We start from the raw sequence: 27,888 nt of genomic DNA on the forward strand, positions 1-27,888 counted from the left end.
TGCTGAAAAACCGAATGTGAATTCTAAGAAACTAAAGTCGGTTGGAAACCACCTTTGGTCTGTTGAAAGTAACTTCATACGTATCAAGGTAACTTCCCGTTATACGTAAGCAGACACCTCAGGTGTGGGTCTGAGCCCTGCCTCCGCCGGAACCCTCACCGCACAGCCACGTGAAGGGCGTCCACAAAGCATCAAGCGAGCGGGGCACGTGCCCTAGGAACGGTCCTTGTTTGTATTCAGGTGGTCGTCGTCAACGTCAAGCATCTGGATTGGAGGCCCACTGAGCTCTGAAACCGAGGTGTTGTCTTGTCCTGTCTTTTTTCCTCAACAGAGTTTTTGGAACCGCATTGCACGGGAAGGCCGCAGCAGGTGGGGCCCGGACTAAATTTAGGTAACCAGAAGAGAAAAGGCTTATTTCTTTGTTCATCAAAGGAACTCAGAATCAGCCATGCTTCCCTGCCCTAGAAAGGGGCTGGATTCGCTTACTCAAGTCTTCTCCACCCCATCCCTACAGCCTCGATGCTTCCGCTGACCTGGGTCGCTAACCCAGCCAGCATCGTAGGACTTCAGACCACGAGACTTCTAAAAGTTTGTTAAAGATTCTACCTTTCCATCTCAGACTTCGGTGCTGATCTGAGTTAACCCTAGATCATTAAACTCTTCTCTTCCCGAAGAACTGTAGGAAGACATCTCCACGACTAGTCATACTGGTTTATTTGTCCCATCAACATCCCTCATGTAAGCAGGATCCTGAACGGTGTTTCGGACTCTACTGGTGCTCTGTCGCTCCGTCCTCATGTTAACTGGAAAGCAGAAGTCCCTAAAACACCGCTTGAAGTTTTCATCCAGAAACGCATAGAGAATGGGGTTCAGGCTGCTGTTGGTATAACCCAAGGCGATGCAGAAGTAATAGCTAGAGAGGGCAGCGGTGCTGTGAGAGGCATTCCCCAGGGCCTCCACAAGGATGAAGATGTGAATGGGGGTCCAACAGATGATAAAGACCGCCACCACCACCAGGACCAGCCTGGTGATCCGACGGAGGTTACGATCTTTCTCTCGGGAGCCAGAGAGGAGACGGACGCTCTTCAAGCGCAGGATCATCAGGGTGTAGCAGATGATGATAATGAGGACAGGGATCACGAAGGCGAAGACGAAGACACAGATCTTCATGAAGAGGTCCCACCAGGAGTACTCGTCATCCGGGAACTGCAAGGAGCACTCGATGACATCCACGTCTGGACAAGGTGAACAAAACAAACATAAGCACCAGAAGAACGTCTTTTCTTATGACCGTGGCTGCAGAGTATTCTAAAAGTGAGTGTCAGGGGCGGCTGGGTGGCTCAGTCGGTTGGGCGTCCGACTTTGCTCAGGTCATGATCTCACGGACTGTGAGTTCGAGCCCCACAGGCTCTGCTGACAGCTCAGAGCCTGGAGCCTGCTTCCGATTCTGTCTCCTTCTCTCCTTGCCCCTCCCCTGCTCGTGCTCTGTCTCCCCCCCCCTCCCCCACCTCTCTCTCTCTCCTTCAAAACTAAATAAACACTAAAAAAATTTCAAAGTGAGTTTCAATACATTTGGGTGCAAAGGTACAATTATGGTGAGATGTTATTACCTGAAGCAGATCACCAAATTGGGAATGAATGCTATATATGTAAACTACCTTATCTTTGTGCTTATTACAATGAAGCCATTTATTGGTGACATCACAATACTATGGAATAAATGAGACAAGCTCGCAATAGGAATTATGCAGTTGTGGAGCCCAGTTTAACGTGGACGACTTTCAGAAGAGCTAAATTGATCATTTATAGCATAAGCCCTTACTTGTATTTCCATTTATTAATAATTCTCCCAGACCCACGGCTCTGGCAATAAAAGCTAGTATCTATTTGTAATAAGTGATGAAATATTTCGAGTCTAGCCATTCAATTTAGCAAAAGTCAACTTGTCTGAAAGCATCAAGTGATTTATAAGAAATCATTATGTGTGTCAGTAAAAATTTATAAAAAAAAAAAATGTGTCCAAAGACGAACCAGGAATTGTGACTTAATGGAATCAATTGATTCAGGGCATTGTTGAAACAAGAGTAAACTTTTGGAAAAGAAAGAGAAGGAGGAAGAAAAGAAAAAGAAAACAGAAGACGGAAGGGGAGAAGAAGGAGGAAGAAAAACCTTATGAACACTGTCATCAAGAAAATGTGTGAGCAAGAAACATTTTTCGTTTTACTAACATTGACTATGTAACAGGTAAAACAAATATTTCAGATGGCCACTTGGAAAATGGAGTTATTTGCTCTGCTTCTCGTGGCTGCACAGCATTCTCTTTGGAATGGCCTTACGATCGGAAAGAGCGGAGACCAGAAAGAACGGAGACCCAGGATAAGCCCTTTGATGATGCTTCCGCGGGGGGCCTGCTCACCCCTCGGGGGCTCCCTTTCTCCCCAAGCGTCAGTGAGTCCACATTTTGTCCTCTTCCGTCTGAGCAGTCATTGAGCACAGAGCAGGCCTTGATCCTTCCTTACCGATGAGTAATCATTAGCAATAAGAGTGTAATTTTCATAATGATAATATTTTCTTCCCACATTGGGCATCTCTACGTCAAAAATGGCAAAAGAATATTTTTAGAGAGGTGAAACAGTTCTATTTATGTTTTCTAAAACGTTTGGATGTGATCTTAATCAAATATCCCTTAGGAAAAACAAAAGGTATCGTCTTAGAATTTCAATTGGACATATTTTAAAATACAAAGAATATAGTTATTTTGGCCAATTATAAAGATGACTTTCTTAGAAATATGTCTTTCATCAACTAGATGCCAGATCAAACCTTTCATTGGTAAATGCAAACTTCCAGAATAACTTGGGATTTTTTGATTCTCTAAAAAAAGTCATTGTTGGGGCGCCTGGGTGGCTCAGTCGGTTAAGCGGCCGACTTCGGCTCAGGTCATGATCTCGTGGTCCGTGAGTTCGAGCCCCGCGTCGGGCTCTGTGCTGACAGCTCAGAGCCTGGAACCTGTTTCAAATTCTGTGTCTCCCTCTCTCTGACCCTCCCCCGTTCATGCTCTGTCTCTCTCTGTCTCAAAAATAAATAAACGTTAAAAAAAAAATTTTTTTTAAAGTCATTGTTTAAACCACTATTACTATGAAGACTATTAGAAAAAAATAAGTATCTCTTTTAATTTTTGCTTTTAGTGTTTATGGGAATACTAACAGTTAAAATCATTTTTTAAAATCATCCCTATTATCATTGAAAAAAGTATTTGTTAAACAACTTTTGACAGGTGACACATTGCAGGTGATTTGTCTATTGAGTCTAGCCTCCTCAAAGGTAGGGAACGTGTCTAATTTTTTGTTTTATTTTTTCCATGCTTAGTTTTTGTGTATTCCAAGATTGTCTCTTTCTTGAGGTTGGCCTCAGCTTAAATGGCACATCAAAGACATTTATACAGAGGCCACAGTCCTCTCCCTTGCAATCTATATTCTGTTTACATATTATACTCACCCTATTTTTAATCATCATATAATGACAGAAGCCAGACAGAAGCCCTCCTGTAATAAATAATATGTTACCTTTCCTGATGTTTTTCTCTCCATCCAGAATGCAAACTACTTTAGGGTAGATACCCAGCGTGTTTTATTCAATATTTAATCCCTGCTAGATAGGGTGGTGAGAACCACAAGATGCTTAAGGAATACAAATTGTTAAATAAGAACATAAAGTGCGGGGTGCCGCAGTGGTTCAGCCGGTTAAGTGACCGACTTGGGCTCGGGTCATGATCTCGAGGTTTGGGAGTTCGATCCCTGCGTCGGGCTCTGTGCTGACCGCTCAGAGCCTGGAGCTGCTTCGGATTCTGCGTCTCCCTCTCTCTCTGCCCCTCCCCTGCTCATGTTCTGTCTCTCTCTGTCTCTCAATAACAAATAAATGTTAAAAAAAAAATTTTTAAAAGAACATAAGGGGCTGAAGCAGTAAAAATTGTTAAATAAGTGAATACATGAATATCACGTGGAAACCCTCGAAAATAGGGACTGATTACAGTAGTTATTATGGAAAAGCAATCTGCTAAGACAAGTCAGGCAACATAAGAGCTGATGTTTAATTTGGATACATCTTCTAACTGTGAGTATCAGCTTCCTCTTGAACAAATGATCTTGCATGTAGTAGGAGTTCAATAAATATTTGCCGAATGGGTGAAATAATCAACTACAGCTGCTTTTACAAGACTTTGGGAAACATCCAGTGATAGAGTTAGAAACATCCTCCGGAAATGTCAATGAATTTAAGGTTATCCCAACAAAGAGAAAAGAGAATACGGAGGCAATCAACAAGGAAATTCAAGTCCAAGGGCACCATTTTTACAAAATGTTCTCTTTTAGGGAAAAGAATGCATCTTTAGCCTTCATGATGCACATAGGCCAAAAGTGAAGGATACAAAAGTATATTCCATGCAAATGGAAACCAAAAGAGAGCAGAAGTAGCTGTATTTACATCAGACAAAACTGACTTCAACTTAGAAACTGTCTTGAGAGGCAAAGGAAGTCACTATACAATGATACAAGGGCCAAGTCACCAAAGCAGATGCAATAATTGTAAGTATATACGCACCCGACATTGGAGGACCTAAATATATCCACCATCTATTAAGAGAACTGAAGGGAGACATAGATAGTAATAATAGGGGACTTCTATATCCCGCTTTCAACAATAGATAGATCCTCCAGATATAAAATCAAGAAGGAAACAGCAGACCTGAACAGCACTATAAATAAAATGGACTTAACAGACACATACAAAACATTCAAGAGCAACAGAATACACATTAAAATATTAAATATTTAATTAATATTAATATGTAATTATAATATTAATATTATAATACATAATACATTAATATTTAATTAATATTAATTAATTGATATTAATATTTAATTTATTAAAATATTAAATATTTAAATATTAAATATTAATGCACATGAAATATTCTCCAGTATCGATCACACATTATGCCACAAAGCAAGTCTTCACAAATTTAAGAGGACTGAAATCATATTAAGTGTCTTTGCTGACCGTGTCAAAATAGAAATCAAATGGGAGGAAAGCTGGAAAATTAACAAATATGTAGAAACTAAATAACACTCCTGAACCACCAGTGGGTCAAAGAAAAAGTCAAAGTAAAATACAAAACGCTCGAGATGAATGGCAATGCACATACAACATACCCAAACTAGGGGATGGTGGCAGAGGCAGTTCTTAGAGGAAAGTGCACAGTGATAACCACCCCGCGTGAAGAAAAAAGAAAGATCTCAAATAAACAACCTACCTTTATGTATTAAGGAACTAGAAAAAGAAGAACAGACAAAGCCCAAAGTTGGTGGAAGGAAGGAAATAATGAAGAAAAAAGCAGAAACAAATGCAACAGAGACCAGGAAAACAAAAGACAATACACAGAAACAGACAACAAACAGAAAACGACGAACAAAATCTTTTCGAAAAGATAAACAAAATCAAAGCCTTAGTTAGACTCAGAAAGAGACTAGGCGAAAGGAAAGACATTATAACTGGTAGCACAGAAATACAAGGGATCGTAAGAGACTACTATGAACCGTTACGTGTCAACAAATTGGAGAATCTAGAAGAAATGGATACATTTCTAGAAACATACAACCTACCAGGCTGAATCATAAAGAAATAGAAAGTCTGACAGATCAGTAACAAGTAGATTGAGACTACATCAAAAACCTCCTAACAAAGAAAAGCCAAGCGCCAGATGGTTTCACTGGTTACCTTCTACCAAGCATTTAAAAAGGGTACCAATCCAGGGGCTCCTGGGTGGCTCAGTCGGTTAGGCATCTGACCTCAGCTCAGGTCATGATCTCACGGTTCATGAGTTCCAGCCCTGCGTCGGGCACTATGCTGACAGCTCAGGGCCTGGAGCCTGTCTTCGGATTCTGTGTCTCCCTCTCTCTGCCCCTCCTCCACTCGCACTCTTTCTCTCTCTCTCTCTCTCTCTCTCTCTCTCAAAAATAAGTAAACATTAAAAAAAATTTTTAAAAAGGATCCCAATCCATTTCAAACTCTTTCAGAAGTTGGAGAGGAGGGCCCACTTTCCAAACTCATTTTACAAGGCCACCATGAACCTGATACCAAAGCCAGACAAGGACACCAAAGACAAAGACACCACAATATCTCTGATGAACAGAAATGCAAACATCCTATAAAACACTAGCAAACCAAAATCTACAGCACATGAAAAAAATCATATGCCAATATCAGGATTTATGCCTGCGACGGAAGCAGGATTTATCCCTGTGAGGATTCCCCAAATCCAACAATGTGACACCACATCAATAGAATGATAGATACAAATCACGATCATGTCGATAGATGCAGAAAAATATCTGACAGAAATTCAACATCCATTCATGATTAAAACTCTCAACATATTAAGTATGGAAGGAACGTAGCTCAACATAATAAAGACCGTGTATGGCGAGCCCACAGCTAACATCAAATACAATGGTGAAGGATTTGAACGTTTTTCCTGTAAGATCAGGAACAAGGCAAAGACGCTCACTCTCACCACTTTTATTCAACATAGTATTGACAGTCCTAGCCAGGGCATTTAGGCAAGAAAGGAAATAAAAGGCATCCAAATCAGAAAGAAAGAAGTAAAATTGTTTGGGGAGGACACAATCTTACGTGGAGAAAACCCTAAAGACTCGATTAAACCACTTTCGGTAAAGTTGCAGAATTCAAAAATCAACATACGAGAAAAATCAGTTGCATTTCGATACACTAACAATAAGCTATCTGAAAAGTAAATACAACAATCCCATTTACGTTACCATCAAAAAAGAATAAAGTACTCACAAATAAATTTGTAAATAAGCCTAAAAGATCTGTATACTGATTACTATAAAACACTGATGAAAGAAATTGAAGACACAAATAAATGCAAAGATATCTTATGTGCGTGAATCGGAAGAACTAACATTGTTAAAATGTCTACACTACAGAAAACAATCTCTGAATTCAGTGCAACCTTTATCAAAACCCAATGGCATTTTTCACAGTCTTAGCCAAAATAATCCTCAAATGCCTACGGAACTACAAAGGACCCTGAATAGTCAAAGCAATCTTGAGCAAGAACAAAGCTGGAGGTATCACGCTGCCTGATGATGAATTATATTACAAAGCCACAGTAATCAAAATAGTCTGGTACTGGCATAAAAAACAGACACATATTCCACTGGAATGGATTAGAGAGCCCCGAAATAAACCCACGCCTATACAGTCAAGTAATCTCCCAATAAGGGTGCCAAAAATAGAAAATGGGGAAAGAATGGGCTCTTCAATAAATGGTGCTGGGAAAATGGGGTATCCCCGTGCAAAAGAATGCACTTGGGGCCTTATACCATACACAAAAATCAACTCAAAGTGGATTAAAGACTTAACTGTAAATAAAACCATAAAACTTTTACAAAAAACGTAGGGGAAAAGCTTCTTGATAGTGGTCTTGGCAATGATTTTTTTTTGGATGCGACACCAAAGCACAAGCAACAGAACCAAAAATCAACAAGCAAGATTGCATCAAACTAATCCAACCTAGAAAAAAAGAAGAAAAAAAAAACCCTCTTCTGCACAGCCAAGGACACAATCAACAAATTGAAAAGGCAGCCTGCGGAATGGAAGAAAATATCTGCAAATCATGTATCTGATAAGGGGCTAATATCTAAAATATATAGGAGATCATACAACTCAATAATGGAAAAGCAAATAATCTGATTTAAAAATGGGCAAAGAACCTGAATAGACGTCTCCCCCAAAAAAGACATACAAATTGCCCACAGGTATATAAAAAGGTGCTCAACAGCACTAATCAACAGGGCAATGCAAATCAAAATCACCTCAAACCTGTTAGGGTGGCTATTATTTAAAAAAAAAAAAAAAAAGATGTGTCAGCAAAGATGTGCAGAAAAGGGATCCTGTTGGTGGGAATGCAAACTGGTGATACACACACACACACACACACACACACACACACACACACACACAGCAGAATATTATTCAGTCTTTTAAAAGAAAGAAATCTTGCCAATCGTGGCGACATGGATAGACCCGGTAAACACTGTGCTAAGTGAAATAAGCCAGACAAAGAAATACAAATCCTATATGCTCTCCCTTATATATGGAATCTAAAATAATCAAATTCACAGAAGCAGAGACAAGAATTGTGCTTTCCAAGAGCTTGGGGCAGGAGGAACAGGGGAGACAGTAAGTCAAAGGAAGGGTACAAAGTTTCAGTCATGCAAGTAAGTAAGTTCTGGGAATCTACTATGTAGCACAGGTTCTGTAACTGACAATGTTGAACTACATACCTGACATTTGCTAGGAGGGAGGAGACCTTCGGCTAAATTTTCTTATCACACAAGAAACATAATAAACAAGGCAAGAAGAAACTTCGGGAGGTGACAAAGGTCTGCGGTCTTGAGGGGATAACGGTTTCACAGGTATACAGCTATCTCCAAATGCACTGGGTTGTTTACATTAAATACGTACAGCTCTTTGCACGTCAACCGTAATAAAGTGATTTTTCTACAAAATAGTCTTTCTTTTGCTTTTAGATTTATATTAGAGGGCCGCGGCTTTCTTTTTTGGTATGGGTTCCAACGTCTCCAGGCTGTCGTAATTATAGAGTTAGTTCTAGTATCTAAACTAAAGCTTTTGTGGTGTTTAAGAATATTTTTGTTTCTGCTTGTAGCCATTACAACAACTTCGTTATTTAGTCGTTATATTAGGCAGACTATGATTCCCAAAAGACATGGTGTGCACATGTATGCTATGTAAAATGTTATATTTAACATCTTATGCCCAGCAAGTGAAAATTTTGCTGTACACAAGAGCCTTCGATATTGAATGAATACCCTGTCGGATGTTGGTAAACATAGCAGGGAGGCAGGACCTGTTAAAATCATTACGTCAGGTCAGATGCTAGCTACCATTGATCAAGTGCTTCCCAGACGCAGGCACTGCTTTCCAGCTTTCCATGCACGGACTGGATGGATCTGGAAAACACTCTAATAGGGAGACACTGTTATCTACCCCTATTTTGCAAATGAGGACATTGAGGTACAGGAGTCTGAGTAATGTCTCCAAAGTGATACTGTCCATAAATGGGGAAATCAGGATTCGATTCCGGGCAATTTGCTTTCAGAATCTGTGCTCTTAACCAAAAAAGAGGCCAGGAAGAAACCCAGAACATCAGCTGAGATTTCTTGTCCAGATGAGCCTGGTCTCGTGAAACTGACGCCTGATTTCCTTCAGTGAGCATTGTCCGCAAACACAACACTATAAACTACCAATGCCATTCAGCTCTAATTCACGGCATAGAGACTGTGTAAAGCAGTCCTCTTCGTGATCCAAGAGTCCTGACATGGAGTGTCATCCAGCACTCCAAAATGAGTCCAGAGACAATCTTTCATCACATAAAAATCTGCTTTAGAAAAGAGAAGAAACGAAGAAAGAACGGAGCCCTCCGACGAGACTACGTTAATTTTCTCCCATTTTCTCCTCTATTTCCTGCACGAGTTAATCTTCTCCCGACACTGGTTGGTCCCTTCTTCCACCACATCTGCACACACTCATCCACAGCAGCTCCTTCCTGGAAAACCTACATCTACCTTCATTTTTCTCTTTCAAAAGCCAAACTGAAATCCATTGCTTCTAGGACGTCATTTTCTGACAGTGATTAGAGGAGTGTAGTGGTTAAGTCTGCAAGCATGTCATGAAATATCAAAATCAGTTCTTTATTTGCCATGGGGAAAATCAGCATCTTCTTTGACTATCTAGCCCATTCTTCTAGTCCTGGTGGTGTCTACATGGCCTCCCTTCTTGAATCCAATTATTATGTATCAACACCCTAGGCTCAGAACGGTTTCCTGCAGCTTTATTTCCATTTGGTGTATGCAGGAAGAAACAAAACCCTGTGTGTAATTAATCATATTTTATAATGCTTCTCTGATGAAGTTTGACAGGTCTTAAAATTTACCCAAGTATTATAGCTTAACATCCACCATGACGAAGTTGGAAATTCATTTTATTGTTTAAGAGGGAAAAGATTGTATTTCATCAAAAATGTGGACTGTGCCAGGAGCGCCTGGGGGGCTCGGTCAGTTGAATGTCTGACTTTGGCTCAGGTCATGATCTCACGGTTCGTGAGTTCAAGCCCCACGACAGGCTCTGTGCTGACAGCTCAGAGCCTGGAACCTGCTTTGGATTCTGTGTCTCCCTCTCTCTCTCTCTGCCCCTCCCCCACTCATGCTCTTTCTCTCTCTGTCTCTCAAAAAATAAACATTCAAAAAAAATTTTTTTTAATGTGGACTATGCCACGTAAGCTAGGATTTTAGCACCTGCCCTCTCTTCGATCTGGCAAGCCCCTACACGTATTCAACTATCTGTATTCCCAGGTATCATGAGCCTCTCTAATAAACTAGAACATTTACAGAACTGCTACAGCAGTAAATAGCATTTATAAAGTCCAAAGTGATGGTTCTGCTCCCTTCTTCCCAAGGAATCTCTAAGCAAAACTTCCCCAGCAGCAATTCTCACCCAGGCTACAGGTCAGAGTCATCTGGGGCCATCAAAAAAATCTTGACCCCCCAGACGGTACCTCAGGTCAATTAACCCAGAGACCCTCCAGAGGTGAGACCCGGGCATGAGTTCAGATGACCCTTGAACAACATGGGTTTGAACTGCACAGGTGCACTTATACACAGATTTTTTTTTTCTAAATACAGTACAGTACTATAATTGTATTTTCTCTACCTTATGATTTTCTTAATAACATTTTCTTTCCTCTAGCTTACTTTATCCTAAGAATATAGCATAGGAACATATACAAAACATGTTAGTTGACTATTTATGTTATCAGTAAGGCTTCTGGGTCAATAGTAGACTATTAGTAGTAGTTAAGTTTTTGGGGAATCAAAAGTCAGACGTAGATTTTTAACTGCATGGGGCTGGTGCCCCCCCAACATGGCTCAAGGATCAACTGTATTTTCTAAAGTACCCAGGTGTTAGAACCACCGTCTTAGAAATACTGGGGAAACATCAAGTATCCTGTTTGCATTGGGTGAGAACTAAAATGTCCAAAATCTAAGTTTTGCTGATGTGTACTATCATCCATCTGTGAACCCGATTTTGAATGGCTTACAGCCAGATGAAGCTATTATGATAGGGATGCGAAGATTAACGCCTAAAGAAAAAGAATAAAGAGCCAGCATAGACGTCTAATGATTTAGGGTCCTCTTTTGGGGAGAAAGACGAGGAGTGAGTAGGTGTATCTTAGAATCGCCAGGATGCAATGTAATTGTATTCTAAAAATCCACATGCCTGTGGCTCCCTGTTTCATCCCCACTCCTCCAGATTCTGATAAGCACTTCCAGAAGAGCAGATAGGCTGGGCATCTGTATCTGGGTAATGTCTTTATCCTATCCTATGTGTAGACACGGACAGCACAAATGGTTGTGTTTCTCATCTTCCGTGGATTTAGGCATAGTATTTCCACTGGCTTTTGGTTTTTCCCCTAGCTGTGTGTCCTACTCACTTGCACATCAGGAGTTTACATCATTAGAAGTGAGGTTTTTGCAAATGAGGTGACAATGATGGTCCTTACCTTCCCTGACTTTGGTCCCTCCAAGGACTATCGCGGATATGCCGACAGATGACGATAAGAGCCAAATACAGATGTTGATGATCTTTGCTTTCATGGGTGTGCGAAAGTCTAAAGCCTTGACGGGGTGGCACACAGCAATGTATCGGTCCACACTCATCATGGTCAAGGTGAATATGCTGGTAAACATGTTATAGTAGTCAATGGAAATGACAATCTTGCACAGCACGTCCCCAAATGGCCAGGAATTCATCAGATAGACGGTGCTCTGGAAGGGCATGGTTGTAGTAACTAAAGCATCCGCCAACGCCAGGTTAAATATATAAATGTTGGTTGCTGTCTTCATCTTTGTGTATCTAAAAGACAAGAAACAAGGTCATTTCTCTTCATCTCCAGGTCAAATCCATATTAGGCGTCTAATAGGCAAAAGGACTGTTCTAGACATTAGGAGTAGTAGAAGACAATGGGCAAAAGTCTCTGACTTTACCTAGCTTTTATTCTCGTGCTGTGTTCAAAATATAATTAAATTTAAAAAAGGCAAAGGATAGCATACATAAATAGATGAATACACATATAGATCTTTTGGACAGACTTGTGTATAACACAGGTCTTTATTTTGTGACTGGCAATTCATTTTAACCCTGGAGCTGCTTGGCCTTAAGCATTTTTTACACAATTTATTTCTTCCCTTTCCCTGAATAAAACAAAGATGAAACTTACTCAACTTTTCCTCAGGGTCATTTTGAGAAACCCGTCATTGTGATTATGTCTCTTGAAAATCCAAAATGGTCTTCTTTTTTAAATTTAATTTTAGTTTATTTAAATTTTAGTTAACATACAATACAATAGTGGTTTCAGTTGTAGAATTCAGTGATTCATCACTTACATACAACACCCAGTGCTCATCCCAAGTGCCCTCCCCTCACCCATCTAGCCCATCTCCCACCCACCTCCCTCTGTCAACCCATAGTTTGCTGTCTATCATTAAGAGTCTCTTGTGGTTTGTTTCCTTCTCTTCCCTTTTTCCCCCATGTATGTTTTGTCTCTTAAATTCCACATATGAGTGAAATATATGGTGTCTGTCTTCCTCTGATTGACTTATTTCGTCTAGCATAATACATTCTAGCTCCATCCACATCACTGCAAATGGCAAGATTTCATTCTTTTTGACGGCTGAGTAATATTCTATTATGTATATTATATATTCTATTTTATATATATATTCTATTTTATATAAATATAAATAAAAATTTATATATATATTTATATATATTCTATTTTATGTATATATGTATATATATACATGTATATGTACATATATACATACATGTATATGTACATGTATATACATATATGTATATACATGTACATATACATGTATGTATATATGTACATATACATGTATATATATGTATACACACACACACACACACACACACACACACACACACACACATACCACATCTTCTTTATCCATTCATCAGTCGATGGACACTTGGGCTCTTTCCATAGTTTGGTTACTGTTGATAATGTTGCTATAAACACTGGGGTACACATACTCCTTCCAATCTGTATTTTTGTATCCTTTGGGTAGATACTGAATTATGCAATTGCTGGATCGTAGGATAGTTCTAGTTTTAGTTTCTTGAGGAACCTCCACACTGTTTTCCAGAGTAGCTGCACCAGTGTGCGTTCCCACCAACAGTACCCTCTTCTCCAGTTTTCACTTTGAAAATAACATTCAATTTTGGGATGAGCACTGAGTTATACGTAAGTGATGAATCACTAAATTCTATTCCTGAAATCATTATTACACTATATATTAACTAACTTGGATTTAAATCATAAATAAATAAATAAATAAATAAATAAATAAATAAATAAAATACTTTCCATCTTAATGGAAAACACAACTAAGTCTGTTGATTTTGTTTGCCAGTGTGCCACTAGTTTTTTTGTCTTAAATGCATTGTGTACATAAAGCAGACTGAGTTCTTCTTTATACACATCATGGCACTCAATGTAATCTAGCACAGTAGGTGAGAAATAACTCAGTTTTTCTTTACTCTCATCTTGAGAGATGTTTAAAGCACATCAGTGGCTTCCTCTTCCAACTGAGGGGATGGTAATTTTCAAAGCAGGTCAAGAACGATTGCCTTTAAGCCCAAATGATTCTTTCCATCATAACATGAAGTTTAGAACAATTCCATTTTCAACTGAAACGGAATTAAAAGGATTGTTTTACGTAGAGAACACTCCCTCAGGGATCTACGGGGCAGGAAATGTTCCAAATGCTATCGGCAGGTTTTCAGAGGTCAAATGCTAAGATACGTAGGGGAAATCCATGTTAATTACTTTCCACACACCTCCGATTTGCAGACCTTATCGTAAGTAATTCAGCCATGCCCCGTGTCCTTTCTTAATGTTATGGCTTTGGCTTTCATTGAAGGGCATTTGTAAGGACATGTCTTATGGAGAACTACTGCTTTGGCTACAAAATCAAGCTCGGTGGTTATTATTGATCACTGCCAGGGTGTCTCTCAATACATAAATATCCACATAAGAAATGTCTTTTAACGTGTAGTGACAGAACAGCCGGGGCTCTCCTGGGAGGCAGAGTGGTCTTCTGTGAAGTCAGATCATCCTGCGTCTGGGCTCAATGTAAAACTTTCCTAAGTTTCAGTTCCTGTTACATAAAGATAATAAAATCAAATGGCCATAAAGGCAGTAGATGACCTGGCTCAAAATGTGTGACACACAGGATACTTCATTCTCATCGTCCCACCCCCCCTCTCCCCCCCCCAATCCTCCCCTGGTCTCTCCTCTTCTTGCTAGGAAATGGCCTGTCAGTGCTTGGATGAAGGCACGGTCAAGACGGCCACAGAGTCAGGAGCGGTTGGTTTCCATTTTCATGCTCTGCCATCTAAGCAGTGCTTTAATCTGGAGAACGAGGAGTTTACTTTAGAATATGTCATATTTTCCCTTTGCAGTTTTCACTCAAATATTACTAAGTGGCCTGTAAGTTCTAGAAAGTGATTAAATGTGTATGACCAATGCTCAGGGCTTAGGCTTTATAAAGGCACAGGTAACTAGGGAAGGTCCACTTGCTGAGACAGAGCAAATGTTTCAAGGGAGCAAGACGGAAATAGTATCTGTTCAAATACTGTCTTCTTTAATGCGGTTTTATGTTTGAAAAGCGCATCTTACAGGCCGACCTCCTATTCTTTCCATTTTCTCCCCCACAAATCCCTGATATTAACAAAGATCTTAGCAAGCAGTGCCTTTAACTTCTGCTCTCGGATTTGGTGACCTTGATATTCTCCTCTTACTTTATGAAGTTAGACGGACGTCCCCTGCCTTACACAGTTGGGTCGACCTGGGTTCTGGTCCTTATGTTTCCCTCCAAATGTTAGATTTTGGACATGTCACTAAAAACTGAGCTTTGGATTCTCAACTCTAAAATGAGAAATATAATGCTTATCTTAAAGAGCTCCTGAGATAACTACGGAATGCCCCTGCTCCGGAGAATATGTCTAATTTACTCCATGGTCTTCATCTCCTCTCCCTCCTTTACGTATGCGGAAGCCATCAGTTACGACCAGAAGAGAGGAACCTAGTTTTTCGTCAGAGCCATGGTTTAGCTTAAATACAAAAGATAATAGTAAAAATGATGCCTGGGAGCTTATATGCTGGAAGAATATGAATGGAATGAAAAAGGAGTTATGATAAAATATAACATGTCCTTGTCAGTAACCGCCAAATTATGGAAAGGGCCCAAATGTCCACTGACTGATGAGTGGATAAAGGAGTGGAATACACGATGGAATATTACTCAGCCATCAAAAAGAACGAAACCCTGCCATTTGCACTGACATGGATGGAACCAGAATGCATTATGCTAAGTGAGATAAGTCAGAGAAAGACAGACGCCATATGATTCCACTCGTATGTGGAATTTAAGAAACAAAACAGATGAATACAGGCGGAGGAAAAAAATGAGAGGGGGGCAAACCATAAGAGACTCGTAACTATAGAGAACAAACTGAGGGCTGCTGGAGGCGAGGTGGGTGGGGGTTGGGCTAGACGGGTGGTGGGTATTAAAGAGGGCACTTGTTGTGATGAGCAATGAGTGATGTACATAAGCGATGAATCACTAAATGCTGCTCCTGAAACTAACATTATACTATATGCTAACTACCTAGAATGTAAACAAAAAGCTGACACATAAAATATAATGTGCACCTTTAAGCAATCACAAAATGATGAGTGATTTGCTCTTAAGCCTTCCAAAAAGACTTTCAACGAGTAAATGTATGAAATTGCTTAAGCCTTGAGCTTATAAAGAATTCAGATCTGGTCATCAGATCTCAGAAGAAGAGAGATGAGCACCTGTAACAGAAATGCCTATAAATTACACAAAATTTTAACTAGACTCGTCCAAGCAAAAGTCCTTGCTCCCTGAGAAACAAGCTTTTCTCAGACCATTCACGTGGGAGCTACCACTGTCACCCCCGGGGGCCGGAGACACCTACCAGAGACCTAGAGATGGTCCTGTGCCCTCCTGCCATGGACAACCCCGTATCTGCCAGCATGCTGATGTCACCGCATCACTCTGGTTTCCAACTGGTTCATGTTAACGATGACAGTCTCGATACCCACTTATTTCAAACACTCCCTGCATCAGACTCTGCTGTACGTCCCACAGATGCACCCCACTCAGTCCTCACCCCAGCTCCACATGGCAGGTATCAGTATCCCTATTCTACAGCTAAAGCCACTGAGAATCACCAGACTTCCGTGCATTTCTCAAGGTCATATGGTTGTAAAAGGGATTGCAAGGGGCGCCTGGGTGGCTCAGCTGGTTGAGCTGTAGGACTCTTGATGTTGGCTCAGGTCATGATCTCATTTACCACACCGAAAGGGAGAACTGACAGGTATAATTCTGAGTAGTGAATAAACTACGAGTTCAACGAGGATTTGCTGACGGTCCTTCAGGCACGTTACCCGACTGGATCCTGTGACAGCACGATAAGACCCTCATGGTCAAAGGCGGTCTGGTTGAGGACTCGGGGATTGTTTGTATTTCATCAAATGGAGAGAGTAGTTAGTCCTTTCAATCAGATGTCCCTGGGCGGGGCGGGGCGGGGGGGGGGTGGAGTAAGCTTTCTTACTATGAGAAGATATGAAATTATGTTCCATTTCCTCCACACTGCTTTACAAAAATTTGCGAGTATTTCAAGTAAAATGGCACCATCTGGGTGGGAAGGTTTTGGCTCGTCTGGAGAAGCTGGAGGGGGGCTGGCAGTGAGTGGTTGCACTTTTTAGCTTACGCCCCACAGGAGCATATGGCACGAAAAGAGCAAAGTCTGTGGGCTGTCCCTGCGACACTTGCCAATGTTACAAACCTGGAGATGACGATAAGGGACACGGGTCAGGCCATGAAGAAAGCCATCGCCTGGCAAAGTGGCACAACGTGTCTCCGGGAGTGAGAAATGCTCCCCAGCACACATTAACTCAAGACCTTCCTACCGTAGTTCCCTACAGAGAATTGAGAGGGGAGGTGCTCTTAGATTGGCAGTCATACACGAACAGGGTTTTGTGCTGAGCCGTCAGGAACCAGCGTCACCAGGCGGGGGTTCTGGGAGAGCGGGGCACCTGCCGTGAGAAAAATGAGGCACGAGCGGGAGGAACACTGACCTTGCAACTCAGCAGTCGCAAGACGGTTCCTCGTCCTTCCCATGCGCCTCCTGTGCTCTAACAATATACAGGTAGAAGAGCCCATATTTGGGTTAGCAGCATCCCTTCCTGTGCTCTGACAATATACAGGTAGAAGAGCCCATATTTGGGTTAGCAGCATCCCTTCCTGTTGAGGTACACTGCCCAAGTGCTGTATGAATTGAAATTTAAATGATGCTTCTTCAATCAGGAGCTCTTTTTTTAGCTTTGCGACAGCATAATACACCCAGGATCTTGATGGGTAATCATCATCCATCTTTAAATACACACACAGGTTTTCCATTTTGTGGATTCCAGGCATTTTTAGCTCTTACCTACAATTGCCCCCCACGCTGACAATACACACACCCTCTCTTCTCTCCTGTTAGAGTCAAGCTTCATCCCCTGTCTTTATCGTTTCATTATTTCAACACATTTGTAAGTGCTCCATACCCAGCAACATACTGGCCGTTGAGCGTGACTGAAAGACTCAATATACAGACCGCGCCCCCGGGGAGCTTTTCAACCAGTGGAGTCAAAAATTACCACAGGAACTAGAGGGACAGACGGAAGGGAAGGATCAGTGTGTGGGGAAGAGATCGGGGCACATTTTAAAGAAGAGAAGACCTGGACAGGATCTTGCGCTTCGCTGTTTCTCAGGGGTTCGTGGAGTGCACACCTCACGAGTAAAGGAAGTCGGAGCTGTCATTCCAAAGTTTCTCCAGGAGGCAGAGATTTTATCAGAGAAATCATGTGGTTCTGTGAATTCTGCTTCTTCCAGCAGCTCAAGATTGAAAAACATTCTGGTAAGTGTGGTTAAGTAAGCATCATGAGGGTAAAAAAAAAAAATAATAATAAAAAAAAACCTTTGAGATGAGCAAATGGGGCATGATTCAGGCGACATGAATATAGAACATTAGCATGCCCCCCTCTGGACAAAGGCTGTTGGGTACTTTATCGTGTTGGGAGTTTTTCCACAAGCAATACCCATTGTTTGGGTGAGGAAACAGTAAGGAGGATGTAAATGGCTTGCCTCAGACCACAAACGAGTGAGACAGTGGGAAGTAAGAGCTGAGCCTTCTGAGTAGCCATGAAACCACAGCGCCAACAGAATGAAACACACACCCGAGTGGTCATTTTTCTGAATGGATCCCTTTACTACAGCAGACACCTAAGGGCCAACAGAATGAACCTGAAGAATGGCTGTTTGGTCTGGTGAACCAATGGCTCCTGACCCACAGGAAGCTGGCCGCCATATTACAGCCCTGGGGCTGTAGGCACTAGGGTCTCAAGACCCCCAACACACCAGGCTCAGGAGAAGGACATTTCTCTGGAGAGTCCTGTGAAACCAACAGCGGAAGACTAGCACAATGAAAGACGTGTTTTGACACTCTCTTCTCTATGTGGCCAACGAGCATGATTTATTCATTTTCCAGATTTAGAGCATTCCAGATTTTATGTTTAAATGATCACAAATGATGGCTTTACCAATGTGACTTTTCAGAACAGTTAATTTGAAAACACAAGGAGTTTGCCCCGAGAATTCTCCAGATGACTTTCAGTTCATCCCGATGAAATTAACTGGCTACCCGACATGTTTTTGGATTATTTACTATTGAAATTATGGTTCTTTCCTCAGGGGTAACAGCTTATTGATATTTAAGGGAAGGAAGGGAAATTCAGTCACTTGCTCCGATGATCTGACTCTGCAATTGAATATACTCACTATATTCACATAGTCACTATGTGAATGCGCTATGTGAATTCATAGACTCACACGGATTCATGTAGATGGTCACGCCCCTTCAGTTCCCCAGAATTACTCACCCACGTGCAAAGAGCAAAAGCTATAGGAAGTACAGTGGAGCAGACTGTGTCCCTGCATCCCACGACTGTCACCACCTCAGTGACCACGCTGGCGGTGAGACACAGCTGGAATGGTGGACATGGGTCATGTTGCATGGCCGGCAAGGCTGTCCATGCGGGTGGTGGGAGAATGCAGAGTGGTGATTTCACTACAATAGCTGGTGCCCTGGACCTGCTCATTCTCTGTTGGCATGGCCTTGACTCCCAGAACGAATGGTCTAGTGTATCCAGCTGTGCACTATCATGCCTAACAATGTCCAGTAGAAAACTACAGACCTCAGATGACTGACGTGTACCAATTGTCAGCTCTCTGGATACTTAGAAGTATACAGATATCTCAAATGACTTTTTCCAATTTTATACAGAAAACTGACATAGCTAAAGTAAGCCACAGGATGCTGGTAGAAAGGAGAGAAGACAACCCTCCCGCTCTGTCCTCTACCAGAAGGAAACACCCCCTTCACTAGGTGAAGAGAGTTTAGCACCTGGTGAAGTTAAAGGAGTTAATACTGAGAAAATCGTTCCCATTGTTAAAGAAAATGCTCACTCAGAACCCTAGCCATTGTTAATCTGAAAGCTTCCCTCCCCACCTTTGGATCAGTTCCTTTGGGATCTCTGAATTCATCACATAGTCATCACATGCTTTCTGCTTTTCTCCTCTTTCATCTAAAGTCTGGCCTGCTGGACCAGGGAAGGAGGTAAGCGTTTAAATAAAAATACGCACACACGTACACACACACACACACATAAGCCTTTTACGATATTATCCCTACTCCTATAATCTACTCTCTTACGTAAGTTTTCTTTATCTCAGACATAAGCTGGCATCCCCTCCAAAGAAAGAAACAGAAATTGGCTGATTTTCTGTGGGGGGATAAATAAATCTTTTAATACAGTTTTGAGCCGGCATTATTTGCACCACTCAAACCACATAAACCAAACCTTAGAGAAAAGGAGAGAAGACTGCCCTGCAGCCATACAATGTTACGATTTTGCACTGAGGACAGAGCCCCCCACCCGCATCCCCCGGGGGCAAGAGGAATTGAGTGCATCTGGAAGTTAATCTGCAGTGAAGAAGGTGCCAGCTAGCTGCACAGTTCCCACCAAGATACTGCTGCTCGAGAGATACAGCCGAGTGATTAATGGAGAGGAGCAAACACCTCCCAGCCAGAAAGAAGTCCCTCCTAAAACCAACTATAAGACTGTCACCACGGAAAATTGTAAAGATTCATAAAGTCAACAGAAACAGGAAGTGATTTTGAAGAGTACAATTGTGCCTGGAGTCTGCTAAACGTTAGGACCTGGATAGCTGATGACCAGCTTGGTTTTCTTTCTTTCTTTTTCTTTTGTATTCGGGGGGAGGGGCAGCTGGTTAGTCTCTGATCTCTGCCGCCGTCCACAAGGATTTGGATTTCGGCTACAATCACGTTCCACAGGGAAGAAACTAATTCCATTTTGCTAATCCATATCACCAATTGCAACGAAACCGATTCTCTCTTTTAAGAGCTTGTCAAGTAATAATTACTCCGAGAATGCAAGATGGGCACTTTTGAAAATGACTTCTGGACCGATCTTTACTAGGCTTACTTGAAAGGAAACGTTTAATGCTGATTCCAAGAGAGGGCTCAGGATAAACTAGAACATATTTTTCAATCAAAGCCTGAGGTAAGGCTGATGTCAGATAGGGGGCAGCACAAGGTTAATTATACCCACAAGTCTCTGCCTTGTCTTCAACGCCTCTCCAGGTGTAGTCTGGCGATATTATCCAAGGTAGGCTACGGTGACATCTGAGAAAATCTGGAATATGTGTACATATAACTACAGCGATAGATGGAAAAGAGGCAGGCACGGCAGTACTCTGACTGTGTCGCCTCACTTCTCATACTTCCCCACTTTGGTGACAGCCACACCCTTTTCTGGGACTGACCCAAGTTCAACCATGGGGCCCACATGAACTCAGGGGTGACCGGAGTCAGCATATGCCACGTAACCTAAGACGGTCTCGGCACAGTGGGACTCCTGTCAGTGGCTTGGGGAGGAAACACTAACTCCCCAAGTTAGTGGGGGAAACTTGCTCCCCCAAGTTATGAGCAAGAAAACAGGTGCCTTTGTAAAAAGAACAACCTGTGTGCCCAGCAAGCTCGGGTGGGTTGGCTGCCTTTGGAGAAGAAATTTGAGTTCAGGAAATAGAACCATATCCAGAATATTTTTGTGGTTCTGGTTGTTGTTGTTGGTTGTTGTTGTTTGGTTGGTTGTTTTGATTTGGTTTCTGTTTTGTTTTGTTTTGTTTTCCCAAGCCCTTACAAATGTCCTTTTAGGACACTTCAACACTGCCCAGGTTGAACTGTAGGGACGCAAAAGTCTTCTACTCTCAGGGCAAAGATAGCAGAGGATTGACACCCTACAGGTCTTTATTGTGGTAGCCATGAAGCAAGGAAAACTGATGAGAAAAGAAAAAGGCAAACCTTAAGACCAAGGAACAAGCAATTTTGATTCCTTCTATTTTTGCCCTAATAATTTTTCCCTTGTTTATCCTTACATTTTACTCAACAAGATGCAGACCTTCGCAAGAGTAAAACTTTTCTTTAAATTCAACAAAAGAGAACGTATATACAAAACTATCATAGAAATTGAAGCTTGAGGAAGGTGTTTTCTTAAGGGGCACAGAGAGGGGACAGGCAGTGTTTAAGCGGAATCGTGTTCCCTCAAGATACACGCAGTCAAGTCCTAACCCCGGTACCTCAGAATGTGACTGTATTTGAAGACAGGGCCTTTAAAGAGGCAAAGTGAGGTAAAATCAAGGTATAATGGGATGTGAGGGTGGGCACTAATCCAATATGGCTGGTGTCTGTATCAGAGGAGATTAGGACACAGATACACATGACATAAGACCCTGTGAGGACACAGGGAGAAAAGGGCCATCTACACGCCAAGGAGAGAGGTCTCCAAAGAAACCAGCCCGGCCAGCACCTTGACCTCAGACTTTGTCCTCCCTGTGAGAAAACAAGTTCTATTGTTCAAACCACCCAGTCATGGGTGGCACTTCGTCATGAAGGTCCTAGTGCACTAACATAGGGCAGAGCAGCGGCCGCCCTGAGAAGGAAGTTCCACCCGGGGCCAGCAGCCTGCCTCTCCTGACACCTGCCCCACGGGTTCCAGACTTGCTCAGCCAGCCTCACAGTCACGTAGCCCAATTCCTTACAACGAATCTCTTCACATGTACATCTCCTACTGGTTCTGCTGTTCTGGTTGATTCCTGACTAATACAGAGAGCATGCAAAGTGAGGACAGAAGCTCCGAGAAGGCTCTGGAAAATACAACCAATCGAGAAACACGAGAGGAAGAGGGGTCCATGATGCAGACAAGAGAAACCCAGAAGGCGTGGCAGGGAGTCAAGGACAGGGTGCTATCTGAGAACGCGACGGGCATAGGATTGGTCGAGCGTGCCAAATCTCCCCAGAATGGCGTGCCTGGGTGGCTCAGTTGGTTACGTGTCCGACTCTCAATTTCAGTTCAGGTCATGATCTCACCGTTCATGGGATGGAGCCCCGCAGCTGTCAGCACAGAGCCTGCTTGGGATTCTCTCTCTCCTTTTCTCTCTGCCCCTCCCCGGTGTGCTCGTGCCCTCACTCTCTCTCTCCCTCTTTCTCCAAATAAACAAACAAACTTAAAAAAAAAAAAAAACTCCACAGAAGTTAGGGGACAGCCAGCCTAAAATGAGCATCGGAAACATGATGATGCTCTAACTTTGGTAAAAGAGCGTCAGGGAGGGAACCCAAGTGCCCTGGGCTGAGGAATGGATGGCAGACAAAGAAATGAGCAAGAGGGATTATCCCTCCAAGAAGCTTACCTACAACACACAGGAAGATGAGAAGCCATTAGCTAAGGGAACCCAGAAAAGTAGGAGGGTCATGGACATTGATTACCTGTAAGATGACAGAGGTTTGAGGATGTCCTGATGCTTACGAGACCAAATCAGTGAAGAGATTACAGATAGCGTAGGAAGGAGATCCCTGACACAGCAGAGACTCCAGAAGAGCAGGAGGTGAGGAGATTCAGCTCACAGGGGCAGGGAATTACCCTGGACGGAAAGAAGGAAACGTCTCCACTGAGATGGCAAGGAACGAGGGGAGGGCGGCTGCCGAAACACATACGTAGGAAAAGTGCTCCCAGAAGCTGGATTCTAGAGTCACGGTGCACAACTGGGTCAGACCATTCCCCTGACCATGAAGAATTATGGTCGGGGAGAGGGCTTAGGCATTAGTATTGATTAAATTAGGGTTGGGTGTTTGTTTGTCTGTTTGTTTTTAAGTGAGAAATGGGAAAAGGAATTGGCTCTTTCTGGAAATAGGAGAGAGACACAGAAAAACCAGGCAGACTTGGGGTCAGATACACTTGGAAGGCGGCGACCTGGCCTCGGCAAAGATAACAGTGACTTTATTCGGCAGAGTTCAATTAGCTGTGTAGAGGAATCAGGAAGACAAGGTCGTGGCTTGATCCAGGGTGAAGCTCTGGTGGAAGACAGAGGCAGGACAAGAAGGCAAGGCAGTTGAGTGTATTGGCAAGGGAGGTTGGACTGATGCCTCACAAGGTCCGGGTGAGGCCAGAAGAAGAGAGAGTCTGGGAGAAAACGAAGGGCTGCCGGGCAAGAAGGCATCCACAGGTTTCCAGAATGGTACAGCAGGAACTGAGCTGGGCAGCGGACTAAAGCACAGGAAGGACCTGGCTCAGGCTGGCTCCGCAGTTAGCAAGGTGCCACTTCAGTCAGTTTATTTCATCAAGATTAAACGAAGTAACGCACACGAAGTAGATAGCTTTACCGGCCTGGCATACCCTTAAGTTTTGGTCCTGTCTGCTACGGGGGAGACAGCTGTATGCGTGCAAGTTGTGGGAGGATGGAAGTTTAAGATGTCCCAGGTGAGACCGCCTGGCGAGACCCGGGTGTGGGCGGGCATCGGGGCGTGCCCTGCAGGTGAGGGACACGGGAGAGCACACCTAAGCGCCACGCCCGTGGGCACACCCAAAGTGTCGGCAGGAGCCAAAGACGTAGATCCAGGGCCAAGGTAAGAACCTCCCACCCCAGGGCCACAAACCAGAAAGCCTGGCGAGAAGGGAGGCTGGGGTGCTTCGTTTTAAGGTGCTCACGGTGAGAAGTTACCGTGCCCTCACATGAGGCAGTTAAGGCAGTTGGTACTAAGACATGACGAAAACCTTGAAGCTTTCAATACATTCGGAGGATACTGGGCAACAGTTCAGGTACCCAAGGTGGGAAAGCTATTTGTAAGACGGGTCTAAAAAATAATCCAAGCCTTTTTCCACAACCCTAACTTTCTCCCCAGGTCTGAGCTGGCCATTTCAGACCCGTACCTGTCCTGACATCCAAGCATCTAAATCCCGTCTCTAGAATGATGTCCCAGATGACTGAACCATGACCCTTTCCAATGTATAGTATTTTAAAAGCGTCGTTCTCCAAAGTGATCCTCAATCTTTTCAAACAGTGTCGCTCAGTCCTCAGCACGGAAGATGAAAGCCGCGTTTGAACCTGCACTCCGCCTGGGCTCTCAGTTCCCATGTGAACACCACAGCGCCCCCCTTTCAAATCTTCAGCTGCTTCTTCGGAGCGAAATAAACCCGAGGCCACCAACTTCTCTTCTGAAGCTTTATTTTTCAATTCTTTGACCCTCTCCCAGTCTGAACTGATTCTAAACACTCCTTAGTCCTCTTAGCTATAGATGCAAGCAAACCAATGTTTCCGTACGTTGGCATTCCAGGACGATAGCATAACCCCTCACCTTTCATACTTCATCTCCAAGTAGTTGGGGCTGGGGTGAGAAGACGAATGGTGTTACGTGAACCGGCTAACTTTTTGTGTATGTTTAGCTGGATGTATTCCCTTCTAGCAAGTTTTATTCCTGGATATCTTTTGGAGATATGTGTATACATACACACACACACACACACACACACACACACACACACACGTACATATAGACAATTACATATCACATATGTTACATAAATATATGAATAATTAATAAGTATACTATATTACTATTTATAAAGGTGATTATTAATTATATACAATTACATGTAATTGTTAAATGTATTTATGTTTCATTTCTACTTCTATTTCTTGTCTACTGTTCTCCCACGGAGTTGTCTTTGCACACATTTTAAGATTCTTCATTCCTTTTTATCCTACTCTGCAGGGCTATATAATAGTTGTTAAGCAACTAAGAAGCTCTTCTCAAACTCAAAACTTCAGGTGTTCATTCAAATATCAAGAAGATGTTTTTGTTTTACCGGTGCACTTACATATGACATAAGTACGAACAGAGTTGCTTTTGTTCCTAGCATCTTCGTTTTGTGTAACAATGTTTTCTCACAAAACCACAGCCTCTGAACCAAAGATCTCCTAAAAATTTTAATTGAAATTGAGAACACAGCTGTCTTTTCTTTGCTTTCAGTTGCCATAATCGTCTTTCTAATGGAGAACAGCCCTGAAATTACTAATGACTTGAAAAAACGATGTGCTTTTCAAATCTCCCCTCCCTCTGTAGCCTTTACTTCTCACTGATAGAATTCCTGTAAAATACAATACACAATTATGGAAACCCAGGGTACCAAGGTACAAACGCTAATTGTAGGTGAAATGAGCTTTATAATATTTGGAGGTTTAAATGATGGGTTTTAGGTCCGGAGCACAGATGAAGATAAAAAACCTGAAACTCTGAAGACTAGATACACAGATAAATACATGGGCATTTTATTATGATGATTATATCTCAAGACTCATGCTACTGGAGATAATGTTCTTAAGGTTCATAATAAATAAGGAGCTAAAGTGAGAATTTTTTTTAAAGTAGTTTTTCTTCATCCTTCAGTATCCCTGAAAAGAGTGACTTTGTCCTTTATCTCAAAGGAATGGAAACCCCTTATCCACTCTCCAAGGTGCATTTCCAAAGCATTACATCTTCCAGAAAGTAAAACACACATATTTCAAAGGGCCTCCAGGCCAAAGTTGAGATTTTTTTTTTTCTCTTCTTGTTTTCTTTGTTGAAAGAGACCAAAATAAGAATCATTTCACTTACCAGAAAACTAGCCTATATACGTGGGTATTTAGGTATTCATTACTAGAAACCGACTTCCATGTAATTCTATCAAAGAACAATGTAATAGAACCTTCAGCTTCCCTCGGTGGAAAATAAAAAGCAAAGCAATTTTTGAAAACCTCCACAACCCACACTTCAGAGGATAAATATCAGATGGCTTATTTACAAAAATCACTGATATTCTTAATAAATGAGATGACATTTCAGTACTAAAAGGGCTCATGTGTGGATACCAACAACCCTAAATAGTATATTGGCTTTTGCTTCATAAACCGTAACACCAATCTGATGAGTCACAGGAAATTCTGAAGTATCTCCAGTGCATTCGATGGGCCTGAATCTTACCTTAAGAAATATTCACGGAGGACAAAACCAAGCGCTCCAAACTGGGGCAGGCAACCAGGCAAAAAGGCCAGGCAAACGAACTTAGCTCCCTTTCCAGGAGACGCTGACCTTGCTGCGCACCCTAGTACTTTCCCTGACCACAGTTTTCAGCAAGGGCTTGGGGGGCAAGAGGACTGTCACTCAAATCCTCAAAACACCGCTGGCGGCCCGATCTGCGCAGTGCGAGCTTCGCAGTCCCCCACCAAAAACTCTTCCAGGAAATCCCTTACTTCAAGGAGGCCACGCTCTGAGACTCTCCGGAGCCCGGCAAGGACGGGTTAGAATCCCCGCCACCCGCCTGGCGCCCCACCTGGCGTCCGGGTGACTGGACCACCCCCACCCGCCCCCGGGAGCCTCACTCCCCCCACCCCCACCCCGCCTCCCACTCCAGCCGCGACGGCGCCCAGACCCCGCACTCACCGGATGATCACGAACATGACCAGGGAGTTGCCCACCAAGCCCACGACGAACACCACCGAGTAGACCGCGGTGATGATGACCGGGATGGCAGGAGAGATGTGCGCGGGCTCCAGCGGCGCGCCCTCGGAGCCCCCGCTGCTGTTGCCGTCGCTCTCGGCCCAGCCCGGCGGCCAGCCGCTGCCGTTGGGGGGCAGGCAGGTGCTCGGGGGGCAGGTGGGACCCGGCTCCCCGCGGAAGATCTGGACCGGGGGCTCCATGGTTGGCGGCGAGGAGGGGCGGCACCTGCGGGGCTGCGGGAGCGCGAGAACCGGCTGGACCCGGAGAGGCAAACTTTGCCGCCCACGGGCCAGCGCGGGGAGCCCGGGCCCCGCCGAAGGCCCCCCACCCCGCCCCCGGCGCTCGTCCCGCGCTCGCTCCCGGTCCCCGGCTCCTGAAACCCGCCCCCAACCCTTCCTGGGCACGCCCCCTCCCCCCACCCCCGTCGCGGCGGCACGGTCCCCACCCGGCCGCTCTGGGCCCCCAGGGACCAGAGAGCCTTGGAGCACACAGCCCGCGCTCGCCGGCCCCGCTCCTCGGAAGTCGGAAGCCCAAAGCTCACCCCCGGGTCCCGGAGGCGCGCGCGGCGGTCCGGGGCAGGTCCTGGCCGGGGCGGCACGGCGCGCTCCCGGGGCCGGTTCGGCGCTCGCGGTCGCCGCGCACCCGCAGCCCCGCGCTCAGCCCAGCGCC

The 27,888-nt window shown here is 43.5% G+C and overlaps 1 protein-coding gene across 1 annotated transcript; it reads right to left on the reverse strand.

Annotated features, from left to right (window-relative positions):
- Nucleotides 1–214: 214 nt before the first annotated feature.
- Nucleotides 215–27,419, reverse strand: OPRK1 (opioid receptor kappa 1). The gene is made up of 3 exons (XM_042924307.1): nucleotides 27,163–27,419; nucleotides 11,669–12,021; nucleotides 215–1,235 (listed from the first exon to the last, which is right to left on the reverse strand). The coding sequence occupies exons 1-3, from the start codon at nucleotides 27,417–27,419 to the stop codon at nucleotides 703–705; spliced, it is 1,143 nt and encodes a 380-aa protein (XP_042780241.1). The 3' UTR covers nucleotides 215–702.
- Between the last annotated feature and the right edge of the window lie 469 nt (nucleotides 27,420–27,888).

This window comes from Panthera leo, chromosome F2 (assembly GCF_018350215.1).
Source record: "Panthera leo isolate Ple1 chromosome F2, P.leo_Ple1_pat1.1, whole genome shotgun sequence".
Taxonomy (NCBI): domain Eukaryota; kingdom Metazoa; phylum Chordata; class Mammalia; order Carnivora; family Felidae; genus Panthera; species Panthera leo.